Genomic DNA, 13,719 nt, shown 5'->3' with positions numbered 1-13,719 from the left:
ATATAATCAAATATAATGGTTTTTAACAATGTATAAAGAACAAAATCTGACTGAAAATTGATGAGAAAAAATGGTTAAATGTTACGGTGATGATAGAATTGTTTGCATTAATTAAAAGATGTTTCATCTCAGATCCCCCTTATCATCCGCTCCATCTGCAGGTCAGTGCACAGTACACACAGAGCCATCAAATAAATACTTGTATCACATAAATACTTGTATCAGCTTGTGGAAATCAGCACTCGTTGTGCGATAAACTGTGCCAGTGCCAATGAAGAAGAAGAGGAGAGAGGGAGGGAGGCATTCTGAGAATGTTGTCACACCCACACAGAGCAAACCAAAGAGCAATATGAAAAAAAGCGTTAATGAGTTTTTAGTGTGGGTGCATTTGCCAATCAGTGATGTGCCTGAATGCAGAGCCTGCCTCAAGTGTTTCTCACTGTCTCATTCTGGACTTGAGGAACATATTATAGGTTAGAATCGTATGCACTTTTCTTATATCTGATCAAGAAACACACTATATTTACTTCTGGTTCAATAAAGTAAAGGCTGTAAATATTGTAGGGTTGTCAAAAGTATCCATACTCAAAAAAGTATTGATACTAAAACATTGTATCTGGATACTCATTTTCAAAAGTATCGAACTGACCTAATTAACCGCATTAATGTTGTCTGTGTTATTATTAGCCATTAGCCGCAGCTAGCAATTAAAGGCTGACGTCACATTAATGATTATAAACAACGTAAATAAATAAATCAGGCACGTAGTATTCCCATATTACGTTAATTGACACATTGTCAGTATACATAAGCATAGAGTTAATAAGTTTACATTAGGGCCGGGACTTTAACGTGTTAATTAAGATTAATTAATGACACAAAAATTAACGCGTTAAAAAAATGTACGCATTTTAATCACACTTATTTTTGCACCGCGGAACGTTTCTCACTGGATGAGTTTCAGGAGGACCGATTATACTGGAGCACCAACTAGCGTTGATGAGTTCAGACAACAACAAACCACAGTGAACATGAAGGAAGAAGCTGATGAGACCTTTGGTTGGCCCCGTGGATGATGGGACATTTAGTTACTAAAAATCAACGGATGGAAGCGTCCATAAGAGCATGGTTGTGTTGCTAGGCAACAAGGAATTCACATATCACCATAGCAGCACATCCAGCCTCAAGTATCACCTCAATGCTAAACATATAGCAGCTAGCGGCTAGTGTGGTAGCTAGCGTGGATTGTGTTTTACTTAAAAAACCAAAGTACAGAAGGTCTACCTACCTATAGGCTACCTACAGGCACTGGTCTGTTGGACTTGAACAAAAATAAACAATATTTTTGTTGCTTAAGCTGATGTATTCAGTCATCATTCAATGGTATACTAAAAATCCATGGGAAAAAAAATACTTCTCACTGTTCTCAGGTCAAATATTTAAATGCGATTAATTTCGATTAATTAATTACAAAGCCTCTAATTAATTTTATTAATTTTTTAATCGAGTCCCGGCCCTAATTATTCACAGTGTCTGTGTCTGACCAACAACGAAAATATGTCTATAATATAAAAATATTTTTCTTGTTCATAAAAAAAAAATGTGTTAAATTTTGGGGTCTTTGTTTTTATCCTTGTGGTATGGAAAATGGTATCGAGTATCGAATATTTTTACCGAGTATTGGTATCAAGTTGAACATTTTAATATCGTGACAACCCTAGAATATTGGGCTGCGAGTGGTGCAGTGCAGAAGATGCTGGTAACTAGGGTTGTAAGGAATTAGCAAAATCTTCACTAAAAAACGAGATTTCATGCAGTGCAGTTGAATATCTCTGCTATTTCTCAATCACAGTTAAATTATTTTCATCCCTCAATAATTTTAAGTTCAGACTGAAAGCTTACCAGTTAAATCAAGACTCCTAATAGTTTATTTTCCAGTTTAGTTGTCATTGGATCATTATCTCTTATACATGTTCATATACTCAAACACTCAAATACAATTATTTTACGTTTATACACACCCAGGCTTTATTTCTTACTTTTTTGTGTTTTTATTGCATTCTTTTTTTGTTGTTATTTGTTGTTGCTTTCTCTCATTGCTGTTGTTGATTTATATTTGATACATTGTTCATTCATATAAAAGTGAAATATATTTAGTTTTAATAAAGTATGTCCTTATAATCTTCATAGACATAATTTATGTTTGATTATATTCTGTGAAGTTATACATTTTTAAACAAATGTATATTTATTTTTATAAAGTTTATTAAATATTTATTGTATACAAGTGTGGGGGAAACCATGACATTTTTATCTGGACGCATTACGGTAATGAAATTGTGAATCAAAAATATGTTTAAAAATATAGAAAATATTATTTTAACACTAAACAATGAATTTCGCCTCATTATGGCTATATTGTTCATTCATATAAAAGTGAAATATATTTAGTTTAATAAAGTATGTCCTTATAATCTTCACAGACAGAACTTAGACTGGCTTCATGACAATCACCCATTTGTTGTTGCTTTCTCTCATTGTTGTTGTTGATTTATTTTTGAATTTTTGTATATTTCTTTGGGAGGTGCTTTTTATAAGCCCATAGGGTTTTTTAACCTCTCCCGCACTTACTATTCTTGTTTAATTTCTGTTTTTTGTAATTGTCTTTTCTTATGGTGCAAATAAATTAATACAAATAAATAAATCACGTGTTCAATTCAACATACATGTTAATGGGACTTTTTTTTCATTTAACATTTTAACTACTTCATTTTTGAATGGGTGGGGTCGAAGAAAATTAGTAATGTTTAACTCAACATTTTTATGTTTTTGTTGTTCAATGAAAGAATTGATTGTTCAGTAAAATTATTAAAACTTGTTCTACTTACAATAAATCTGTTGAAATTTATCGGAAATTCTCCAGCCCTTTGCAAAGGTGATTCTCATGATTGAATACATATTTTCTTTGACCCTTTATAACATATACAATCTAAAGTCACTGTTTAATATGAATTTATAATCTATTTTTAAAAATGTAAGGTATTTTCTGACATTTTTAGAGACACTGTGAGCAAAATTTATTGCCGTAACACATTTTTAAATAAAAAAAAAACGACAAAAGGTTTTTTTTGTTGTTCAATGAAAGAATTGATTGTTCAATAAAATTATTAAAACTTGTTCTACTTACAATAAATCTGTTGAAATTTATCGGAAATTCTCCAGCCCTTTGCAACCCTACTGGCAGCTATTCTCAACCTTGGGGTCGGGACCCCAATTGGGGTCGCGAGATGATTTCTGGGGGTCGCCAAATCATTTTGGAAGTCAGCTCTGTCTCCACTGTGTTAAAGTGTTCATGTATTAATGTATTTTAGTCTTTTTGGTCACTTAATGTCTTTTTTTTTGGTCATTTTGTGTGTTTTTTTTTTCATTTTGTGTGTTATTTGGTCATTTTGTGTCTTTCTTTTTGATCATTTTGTGGTCGATTTGTGTCTTTTTTGGTCATTTTGTGTCTTTTTTGATCATTTTGTGGTCAATTTGTGTCTTTTTTTGTAATTTTGTGTCTTTTTTAGTCATTTTGTGGGTTTTTTTGGTAATTTTGTTTCTTTTTGGGTCATTTTGTGTCTTTTTTGGTCATTTTGTGTCTTTTGGTCATTTTGTTTCTTTTTTGGGTGATCTGAACTGTGCGTGTGAGATTCTGTCCAGAGAGCGGCGTCGTGGACAACATGCATGTTAAATTGGGGGTTGCGACTCAAAAAGGTTGAGAACTACTGCCTACTGGTAACTGATGTTAGTTAGGCCACAGACTATAACCTGGCCTGCAATGGAGACGATAGAGCACAGTTCTAACTTGGCTAGCCTGTGCCGAGGACAAGCTGTCATGCGTTGACCAGTGTGGTATAAATAAACAGTAAGTGCTCCCAGACCTACGAGGCACAGCCACGAAGAGAGCTGTAAGCTGAGGTACGAGCCTTAAGAACAGATTAGGTAAAGCCTCTATTAGCAAGGGCTTCCAGATTCAGGGGCTGTTTACTTAAAAGCCTTGTCACACTGAAGGAAGGCTCCAGTACGAACAAAACAGACAGTTAGAGAAAACCTGTTGACACAGAAAAGGAAACATAATGGGCACGAGATAACCAGACTCGGAGACATTTCAACAACAACAACGCTGACCAAATTTACGAGCTTCTGTCTGGCCGTAATTCGCCATGCTTGGACAATAATAGCTGGTGTCCATTCCAAAGAAGTGAACACTCCTTCCAACTGAACAGGAATGAGCCCACACCCTGCCCAATAATAATAATAATGATAAATCCTGCACTGCAAAAAAGGTCTGTCTAAAAACCACACAAAAACACTAAATCTGAGGGAAATGATCTTGCTGCATGAACAGATAATTCCAGAGATTTCTCTGAGATTTCTTAAATTAAGATTGTTACATCAAGAAATAAGCATGTTGAAAGCTTAAAATAAGAAATTAACTCTTAAAACAAGATACATTTTCCAACACTTCTAAATCTAAAGGTTTTTTTTTTAGAAACAAATAATTGTCAGTCCACTCTGCTCGGGCCAGTTCATCGGTGCTTGCAGCTTTAATTCAACTTGTTTTAAGAGTTAATGTCTTATTTTAAGCCTCTATAGGGTCTGAGCATATTTTCCCTTTACATACCACATAATATTTACTATACTCATGTTTGGTATTTTGTAGCCTATTTTCTCAGCACAATGTCAACATGATCTGACAATTATTTTTTCACTTTAACCCACTTTATTAACATATTGAGCCCAAAAATACACAAAAATCATGAAATCTGAAATAAAATTTTACTATTTATGACCTGAAACATGTTAACATAAGTTAGAAATATGAACATATAAAGGTAAAATTCAAATATAATAAAAAAAAACTATACATAAAAAAAATACCATAAAAATCATGAAATCTGAAATTTTTTTTTACTATTTATGACCTGAAACATGTTAACATAGGTTAGAAATATGAACATATAAAGGTAAAATTCAAATATAATAAAAAAAACTATACATAAAAAAAATACCATAAAAATCATGAAATCTGAAATAAAATTTTACTATTTATGACCTGAAACATGTTAACATAGGTTAGTAATATGAACATATAAAGGTAAAATTCAAATATAATAAAACTATACATAAAAAAATACCATAAAAACATGTGTTAGATGATTAGAGCCCTTTTTTCCCCCCATTTTTACAAAATTAACTGTCTGCCTCGTCCCATCCTACTTTTACACTTGAATAAATATTTTTGTACGATCAAATTAAAACGATCATATCTTTGGTTTTACATAACCTCAGAACGTCAAACAAAAAACTGGAGAAAGTATCAGCCAGCGTGACCAGAGGATTAAGCGTTCAACATGCTTATTTCTAGATTTCATAATCTTAATTTAAGAAATCTTGTCAAGTGAAAAAGTGTGCCATTTATGTTTCTAGACCATTTTTAAAATGGGAATTTTCTTTCTACGATGAAAACTATTACTATTTTTAATTTACATGCAAATACTGTTTTGTAGTTTTATTATTTATTATTATTTCTGATGTTTTTGTGTGTATAAATGGTAGGAAAAAATGGTAAATTTCTATAGAAACTTGTGTCTTTTCTTTGTATTTTCAGTTCCTGACAGATTTATACTTTTTTAATTCAGATAAAATGAAAAATCTGACTGATAGCCAAGTTAGGAAGTTGACAAATTTGAACCAAAATCTCCTGGACTTCGGAGGGTTAAGAGTTAATTTCTTATTTCAAGCGTTCAACATGCTTATTTCTAGATTTAACAATCTTAATTTAAGAAATCTTGTCAAGTGAAATTATCTATCCATGCAGCAAGATCATCTCCCTCAGATTTAGTGTTTTTATCTTGTTTTAGTCACACCTTTTTGCAGTGTGAGTAGGTTCGTCTGTACAATCAAGGCTGGAGCAGTCTGTTCAAACACAGATACAAATGAATCTCTGGCTGCCAGTAAGCAGCATCACTCAGTTCAAACAACGATGCAGACAATGTAAAGCGAGCCACTGGCTTTCCTGACACATCACCCAATGAAGAAAAATGTTTCGTTAAAAATAATAAGCCATCATCGTCGCCCTGAGACTGGCTTCTTATTTGACACAGCCTGGCCTAATTAGCATTAATGTTTGATGAACTCCTCAAAAACCACAGACACACATTGGGGCCAGTGCTGCACTGCATCAACACCCACACAGTCTGGCATGACAACAAACGACTCAAGAAACAAAGACACTACTATCTACCATCCTGCCCACCCAGGATAATGTTTTGGACAGTGATATGAGCCACGGTCTCGAATATGTTGGCCATTGTTTCAAAATCAACACAATAGAGGAGGATTGAATTACAAAGATGCGGCTGGGTAGAGATGAATGGAGCAGACTGTGGCTGGGTGAATCATGAAGTCCACTTCAGATTGCTCTAATTATCAGTGAATGTATTACCCTCGCAAGCTAAATAGCCAGGCCTCGGGTTTATTCGTCATCTCCGTCAGTCAATCGTGTGGTGTGGTAGTACGAGCACACATTCCCCTCTGGCCTGTCTTTGATTTTAGTTCAGACACAGAGAATCAGGTTTAACACACAGTAGGGCTGGGCGATATGGACCAAAAGTCATATCCGGATATATTTAGACTGAATATCGATATATATATCCCAATATTTCTATTGCAAAGTGAGAGCAAATGTTCAGTCAAAGCCAAATATGACATGTCACAAGTAGCTTTATTAAAACTGTTTATTTAAGTGAACATTCCTATTTTTAGTGATATTAACACTCATAGTTTGTAGGGCTAGGCGATATGGACCAAAAGTCATATCCCGATATTTTTATCGCAAATTGAGAGCAAATTGTTAGTCAAAATCAAAGCCAAATATGACATGTCACAAGTAGTTTTATTAAAACTGTTTATTTACGTGAACATAAATACTATATAACAACAGGAGTAAAATCAAAGCTCCATGAAGTGCACATTTAAATAAAAAAATATCTTAAATAAAAATAGCCTATGCAATTAAATAGGCCAATCTTTTTCTGAAATAAATATATTTATATGAGAAAAGAATAACGACCATTACAAAAGAACTAAATATGACAAACCCCAGTACGGGCAGCATTTATATAGAAAGAAATACTTTTTTTTAAAAACTATATCGATATGCGATATCGTCTAATTCCTATTTAACATTTTAAAATATATCAATATATCTTTTATATCGATATATCGCCCAGTACTTCTTATTTTGAATAACAAGCTCCATAAAGTGCACATTTAAAGAAAAAAAATATCTTAAATAAAAGCTGCAGCTTGCCTGGAGACAGGATCACAGTGCATATTTGAACTATATCGATATATGCCAGAGATGGGCAACTTAAATACTGGAGGGGGCCACAATTTTTCATGCATACTACCACAGGGCCACATATAGGACCGTGCACTAACCAGATATGATGAAACTGCAATTTTAAATATGTTTACAGTGCAGTAACTTCACATATTTCATGCTCAAATGCATGTATAACAGTATAAATAGGAATACAAAAGGTTTGAAGAAAATAAAAAATAACCACTTACTGTGATTTCTTTTTTTATCCAGTGCAAGAACAGCAGACCAACATTAATTGCAAGAAGTAATTTAGTGCATTTTTACACTGCACTGCACAGATTTCATGCTCAAATGCATGTAGTTTTACTGCGGGCCACTACAAGTGAGGGTGCGGCTCATATGCGTCCCCCGGGCCTGCAGTTGCCCATCCCTGACATATGCAATATGGTCTAATTCCATATCACATTTAAAAATATATTGATATATCTTTTATATTGATATATCGCCCAGCCCAAACACACAGCAACAATCCGATACAATTTGTGTCAAAGTTGACGTGAATCTTTGACAATGGAGATTTTGGAAAAACACACAAAGCCAAGAAAGTCCTGTCTTCAGGAAGTAAAGGTGGCAACACACACCTATTAGTCAACAGATTGTTCACACACAGCCTGGAGGGAACTCATCTGATCAAGTGACCAAGTGATTGAGCTAGCAGGTCGACTGCTCTGCTCCACAGTGAATAAGCTTAACTGTTGACTTACACAACCAGAGCAGCATTAGTCTTAGATAGTCAACCTGTTAAGCCCTACAACGGAAAACACCACTGTGACTACCTGCCAGCAAACACAAAGAATCTACCGTGGATTCCTATTTTTAGTGATATTAACACTCGTAGTTTGTAGGGCTGGGCGATATGGACCAAAAGTCATATCCCGATATTTTTATCGCAAATTGAGAGCAAATTGTTAGTCAAAGTCAAAAGGACTAAAAACTTTTCTTTTTTAGCAAAACCTTTGGTTCCTCCCGTCCAGATGGTTTTTAGCTTGTGTACGTATATATGTATACTTTTTCTTCTGTTTTCTTCTGCTCTAAACCTGTAGCACTTTGAGATTTCATTTAATGTAAAGTAGGGCTGGGCGATATATTTAGGCTGAATATCCATATACGATATGTATCCTGATATTTTTTAATCACAAAGTGAGAGCAAATGTTTAGTCAGAGTCAAAGCCAAATATGACATGTCACAAGTAGTTTTATTGAAACTGTTTATTTAAGTGAACATAAATACTGTAGAACAACAGGAGTACCTTTTTAAAAAAGCAAAGCACCATAAAGTTCACATTTAAATAAAAAAAATCTTTAAAAATAGCCTATGAAATAAAATAGGCCAATCTTTTTCTGAAATAAATATATTTATATGAGAAAATAATAACGAACATTACAAAAGAACTAAATATGACAAACCCTTGTAAGGGCAGCATTTATATATATAGAAATAACTTTTTTTTTAAATATATCGATATATGCGATATGGTCTGATTCCATATCACATTTTAAAATATATCGATATATCTTTTATATCGATATATCACCCAGCCCGACACTGGTATATGAAATACAACACCACATAGCAGAAATCAAAGGCAAGAAGTTGTCCTATATTGGCAGCATTTATATCTAAAGAAAGAAAAAAAAACTATATCGATATATGCAATATGGTCTAATTCCATATCACATTCAAAAAGCATGATCCAGTTTTTAAAAAAAAGCGGTACAAACACATGGTTTTCACAAGGTACAGGGAGGAAGAAGGGCTTTAACAACCGGGTGTTTTCATAAATGATAAATTATTCATGTATTTGTTAATGTAATCTATGTATTTTCAAAAAAAATATATTTTTTTGTAAATATGTATTATTTAAATATGTATGTTTAGGGGGAAAAGAAAAAAAAGTGTTAATTGAGTAGTGGAGAAGGTTTAAATAAGCATATGCTTCATCCTACTCCTTTTCGGCATTTGTTTTGACTATTGCTATTTTTTGTTTTTTTTTGATTATTCTCATTGGATGTATTTGTTTTTGTGTTTACTTTGTTGTGTTACTCGCACATGTTCGAAATAAAAGCTGAACTGAACTGAAAAATATATTGACATATTTTTTTAAATCGATATATCGCCCAGCCCTAACAGTTTGTATTACTCAATGCATTTTATAGCATTTTATTCATCCATTTTACAAATAAAACAACGATATGGATAACCCCAATTTGTTGTTTCCCCCTCTTCTTCTCTGTCAAGTTCCTCTTCTCTCTCTACACCTTTTGGCTGACCATGTTGGGAACATCACTGGGGAGATTCTTTCCACAATTAACTCACCCTCTCCATACTGGCTCACACTACAGCATTCCAGTCCCCTGGCAGGACACTCCAGTGCCCTTGCAGACAGACAGGGATGTAGGCTGTGTGGCATTAAGGAGTAGTGGTAGTGGTGGCAGCAGTGGTGGGGTTGTGTTCTCTCCCCAGAGCTACCTCACACTTGGCTCTGCCTGTCCTGTCTTGGGTAGACACAACAAATGGTGTCCTGTCTATGCAATGAGCCACGACCACCTCAGTGTGGAGGAATCCATCTTGTCCAGTTCTGCTGGTAACTGGAGAAGATGTTGGGTATTCCAGAGCGTGAGCCATGGCTTCTTTAATTAAGATTTCATCCATCCGAAATGTCAAGGAGATAGGGCACCAATATAGGACGACTTCTTGCCTTTGATTTCTGCTATGTGGTGTTGTATTTCATATACCAGTGTCAGGCTGGGCGATATATTGATAGAAAAGATATATCGATATATTTTAAAATGGGATATGGAATCAGACCATATCGCATATATCGATATAGTTTAAAAAAACTTTGTATGTGTATATATAAATGCTGTCCTTACTAGGGTTTGTTATATTTCGTTATTTTGTAATGTTCGTTATTATTTTCTTATTTCAGGAAAAGATTGGCCTATTTAATTGCATAGGCTATTTTTATTTAAGATTCTTTTTTATTCAAATGTGCACTTTATGGAGCTTTGGTTTTTTTTTTTTTTTTAAAAGGTACTCCTGTTGTAATACAGTATTTATGTTCACTTAAATAAACAGTTTCAATAAAACTACTTGTGACATGTCATATTTGGCTTTGACTTTGACTAAACATTGAGATAAAAATATCGGGATATATATCATATATTGATATTCAGCTTAAATATATTTGGACATGAGTTTTGGTCCATGTCACCCAGCCCTATACCTGTGGACAACTGTAGGGATGATACCTTTATGAAGTTCTATCCTAAGCAATCATAGGAAGACATGCCCTGATTCACCTCTTTTTCAGAGTAGGGCTGGGCGATATATCAATATAAAAGATATATCAATATATCTTTATATGTGATATGGAATTAGACCATATCGCATATATCGATATAATTCAAATTTGCACTGTGATCATTGCTCCAGGCAAGCTGCGGCTTTTATTTAAGATATTTTTTTATTTAAATGTGCACTTTATGGAGCTTTGATTTGTTTTTTAAAAAGGTACTCCTGTTGTTATATCTTATTTATCTTATATTATTCTATTTCATCATATTGTATTTTAGTGTTTTATTGTCTACTTATCCCTTTTTTATTATTTTATATCCTTTTTTTTAATGTTATTTACTTATTGTGTTTTTGTGCAGCACTTTGAAAACCCTCTGTTTGTCATAAACGTGCTATATAAATAAAGTGGATTGGATTGGTTATACAGTAGTTACATTCACATAAAAAAACGGTTTCACTTGTGACATGTCAGATTTGACTTTGACTGAACATTTGCTCTCCCTTAAAAATAAATAAACTTAAATATATCGGGGATGTATATCGTATATCGATTTAGGCTTGATATCGATATACGATATACCTCCCCCACGATATATATCCTGATATATATATCAGGATATATATCGTATATCGATATCCAGCTTAAATATATCAGGATATATATCGTATATCCAGACTAAACATATCAGAATATATATTGTATATCGATATCCAGCCTAAATATATCAGGATATATACTGTATATCGATATCCAGCCTAAATATATCAGAATATATATTGTATATCGATATCCAGCCTAAATATATCAGAATATATATTGTATATCGATATCCAGCCTAAATATATCAGAATATATATTGTATATCGATATCCAGCCTAAATATATCAGAATATATACTGTATATCGATATCCAGCCTAAATATATTGGGATATGACTTTTGGTCCATATCGCCCAGCCCTATTTCTGAGCATATTAATTGATAATTACTCTATATACAACTTTTATGTCATATCACAATAAGCCCACTGCCCTTTGACTGCTTTAATAACGTGCTCAGCCACACGCTGTCTGACAGGAAGTCACATATACTTATATATATATATATATATATATATATATATATATACATATATACATCACAATACTGTCTGACAGGAAGGGGTTCAGACAGTCATTTAAAAAGCTACAGGTGGTTTTCAATGCCTGCGTTAGCTTCAGTCTCAGCAGGTGTGATGATGTGAGAACAGTAACATGTAAGTTTGAGGACAACACTCACCTTTAACCAGCCGCTCCGTCGTGGACTGTTTCTCCTGTTTGTCTTTGTCTTTATCCTTTCCTGACATCTTTGCTTTTTATCTCAGGGTTAATTAATTTCAGGGGGAAATCTTTCTACAGCTCTCTTGCCAGCTGGCCCAAAAAGACAAGCTAGCACATCAGCCTAGCCTAATATTATGTTTGCTTTTTTTTTTTTTTTTTCCAACAAACCGTAAAAAATCACAAGCTGCAGAGCTCTTGTTGCGGTTTGACTGGATAATAATAACCTAGCTGGCCTGCAGCGACATTAACGCTCGCGAATATTTACAGCATAAAGTGGTGCGTTCACGTAATGTTAAAAAAATGAGAAATGTAATAAACACCAAAAAAAAAAAATAACAAAGGCGACTGTTTGCTGTGGAATAGTTGCCAAGTCCCGTTAGAGCTAATAATAGTGGATATTAGCGAGATGGAGCTGCCGTTATCACATAATCCGCTTTAGTTACTCTTTTCCAGCTAGTTAGCCAGCTAACATGTTCACGGATTGACTGACAAAGACAGCAAAGGAAAACTGGTGTTTCATCTTCTACTTGCAGGCCGGTTGTTGTAGGAAAAAAAAAAAAGCAGTTTCAGGTAAAAGTCGCGTTTACTTCGGATGCATAAACAGCGAGAGTCCTTCCAAGATGCAGACAGCGTCTTGACAGTGTATCCTCCCCTCGGATTAAACTCTAATCTGACAGTGAGTGAGGAGCAGCGGTGGATTTCCTACAACATGGTGGAGCCGACGTGACGTCACGGAACACGTGCTTCAGGGCCGCGTCCCAAAATACAGAGATTCTGTTAACCCTATAAAGCCTGAAACCATGAAATAATTGCCAGAAAATTCAATTTTTGTAAAAACTGAGTGCTTATTAACCTGCTGACGAATTTTAACCCTCCTGTCGTCCTTCCGGGTCAAATTGACCCAATCTGTTTTGACTATTCCTTCTTTTTCCTCCCTCCTCCTGCCTTCCTCTCTTCTTTCCTCCTTCCTTATTTCCTTCCCTCGCCCCTCCTTTCTTTCTTTCCTTCCTTTCCTCCCTCCTTCCCTTCTTTTCTTTCCTCCTTCCGCTATCTCCTTTCCTTTCTCTCTTCTTTCCTTCCTCCTGATTTCCTCTCCTTTCCTCCTTCCTTCCTTCTTTCATCCCTCCCGCCTCCATCCCTTCCTCTATCCTCCTTCCTTCTTCCCTTCCCTCGCCCCCCCTTTCCTTCCCTCCTTTCTTTCCTTCCTCCTTCCTTTCTGCCCTCTTTCCTTCCTTCCTCCCTCCTTTCTGCCCTCTTTCCTTCCTGCCTCCCTCCTTTTCTCCCTCCTTCCTTCTTTATTTTTTCCTTCCTTTCTTCTCCTCCTCCCCTTTCTTTCCTCCATCCTCCTTCCTTTCTCTCTCCTTTCCATTCTTTCTCCTTTTCCTCCTCTCTTCTTTCCTTACTCCATCCTTCTTTTTTTCCTTCCTTCTTTCCTCCATCCTTTTTTACTTCCCTTTGCGTCCTTCCCTCTTCTTCCTTCCTCGACCCGAGGACAACAGGAGGGTTAAGAAATAAATAAATTGCATATATGAATTCTAATTTGTATCATATTTGATACATCAGGTCTTTTTGTGCATTTTGTTGCTCACAAAGTTTGTTTTTCTCGAACTAACAAAAACATATAAACCCTAACATTTTTAACCTATTAAGACTTTGACTTTTCCTTTTTC

The 13,719-nt window shown here is 34.7% G+C and overlaps 1 protein-coding gene across 3 annotated transcripts in view; it reads right to left on the bottom strand.

The window, feature by feature from the left end:
- Window positions 1–12,786, bottom strand: part of ppp3cca (protein phosphatase 3, catalytic subunit, gamma isozyme, a) — a 63,774-nt gene extending 50,988 nt beyond the window's left edge. For all 3 annotated transcript variants that reach the window (XM_059336427.1, XM_059336428.1, XM_059336429.1), the window contains exon 1: window positions 12,009–12,786. In XM_059336427.1, coding sequence (XP_059192410.1) covers window positions 12,009–12,075 — 67 coding nt within the window. In that variant the 5' untranslated portion in view covers window positions 12,076–12,786. The remainder of the gene's footprint in view (window positions 1–12,008) is intronic.
- Window positions 12,787–13,719: the final 933 nt, after the last annotated feature.

This window comes from Centropristis striata, chromosome 7, assembly GCF_030273125.1.
Source record: "Centropristis striata isolate RG_2023a ecotype Rhode Island chromosome 7, C.striata_1.0, whole genome shotgun sequence".
Taxonomy (NCBI): Eukaryota; Metazoa; Chordata; class Actinopteri; order Perciformes; family Serranidae; genus Centropristis; species Centropristis striata.
Note: the sequence above shows the minus strand (reverse complement) of the source record. Positions and strands in the feature narration are given on the sequence as shown.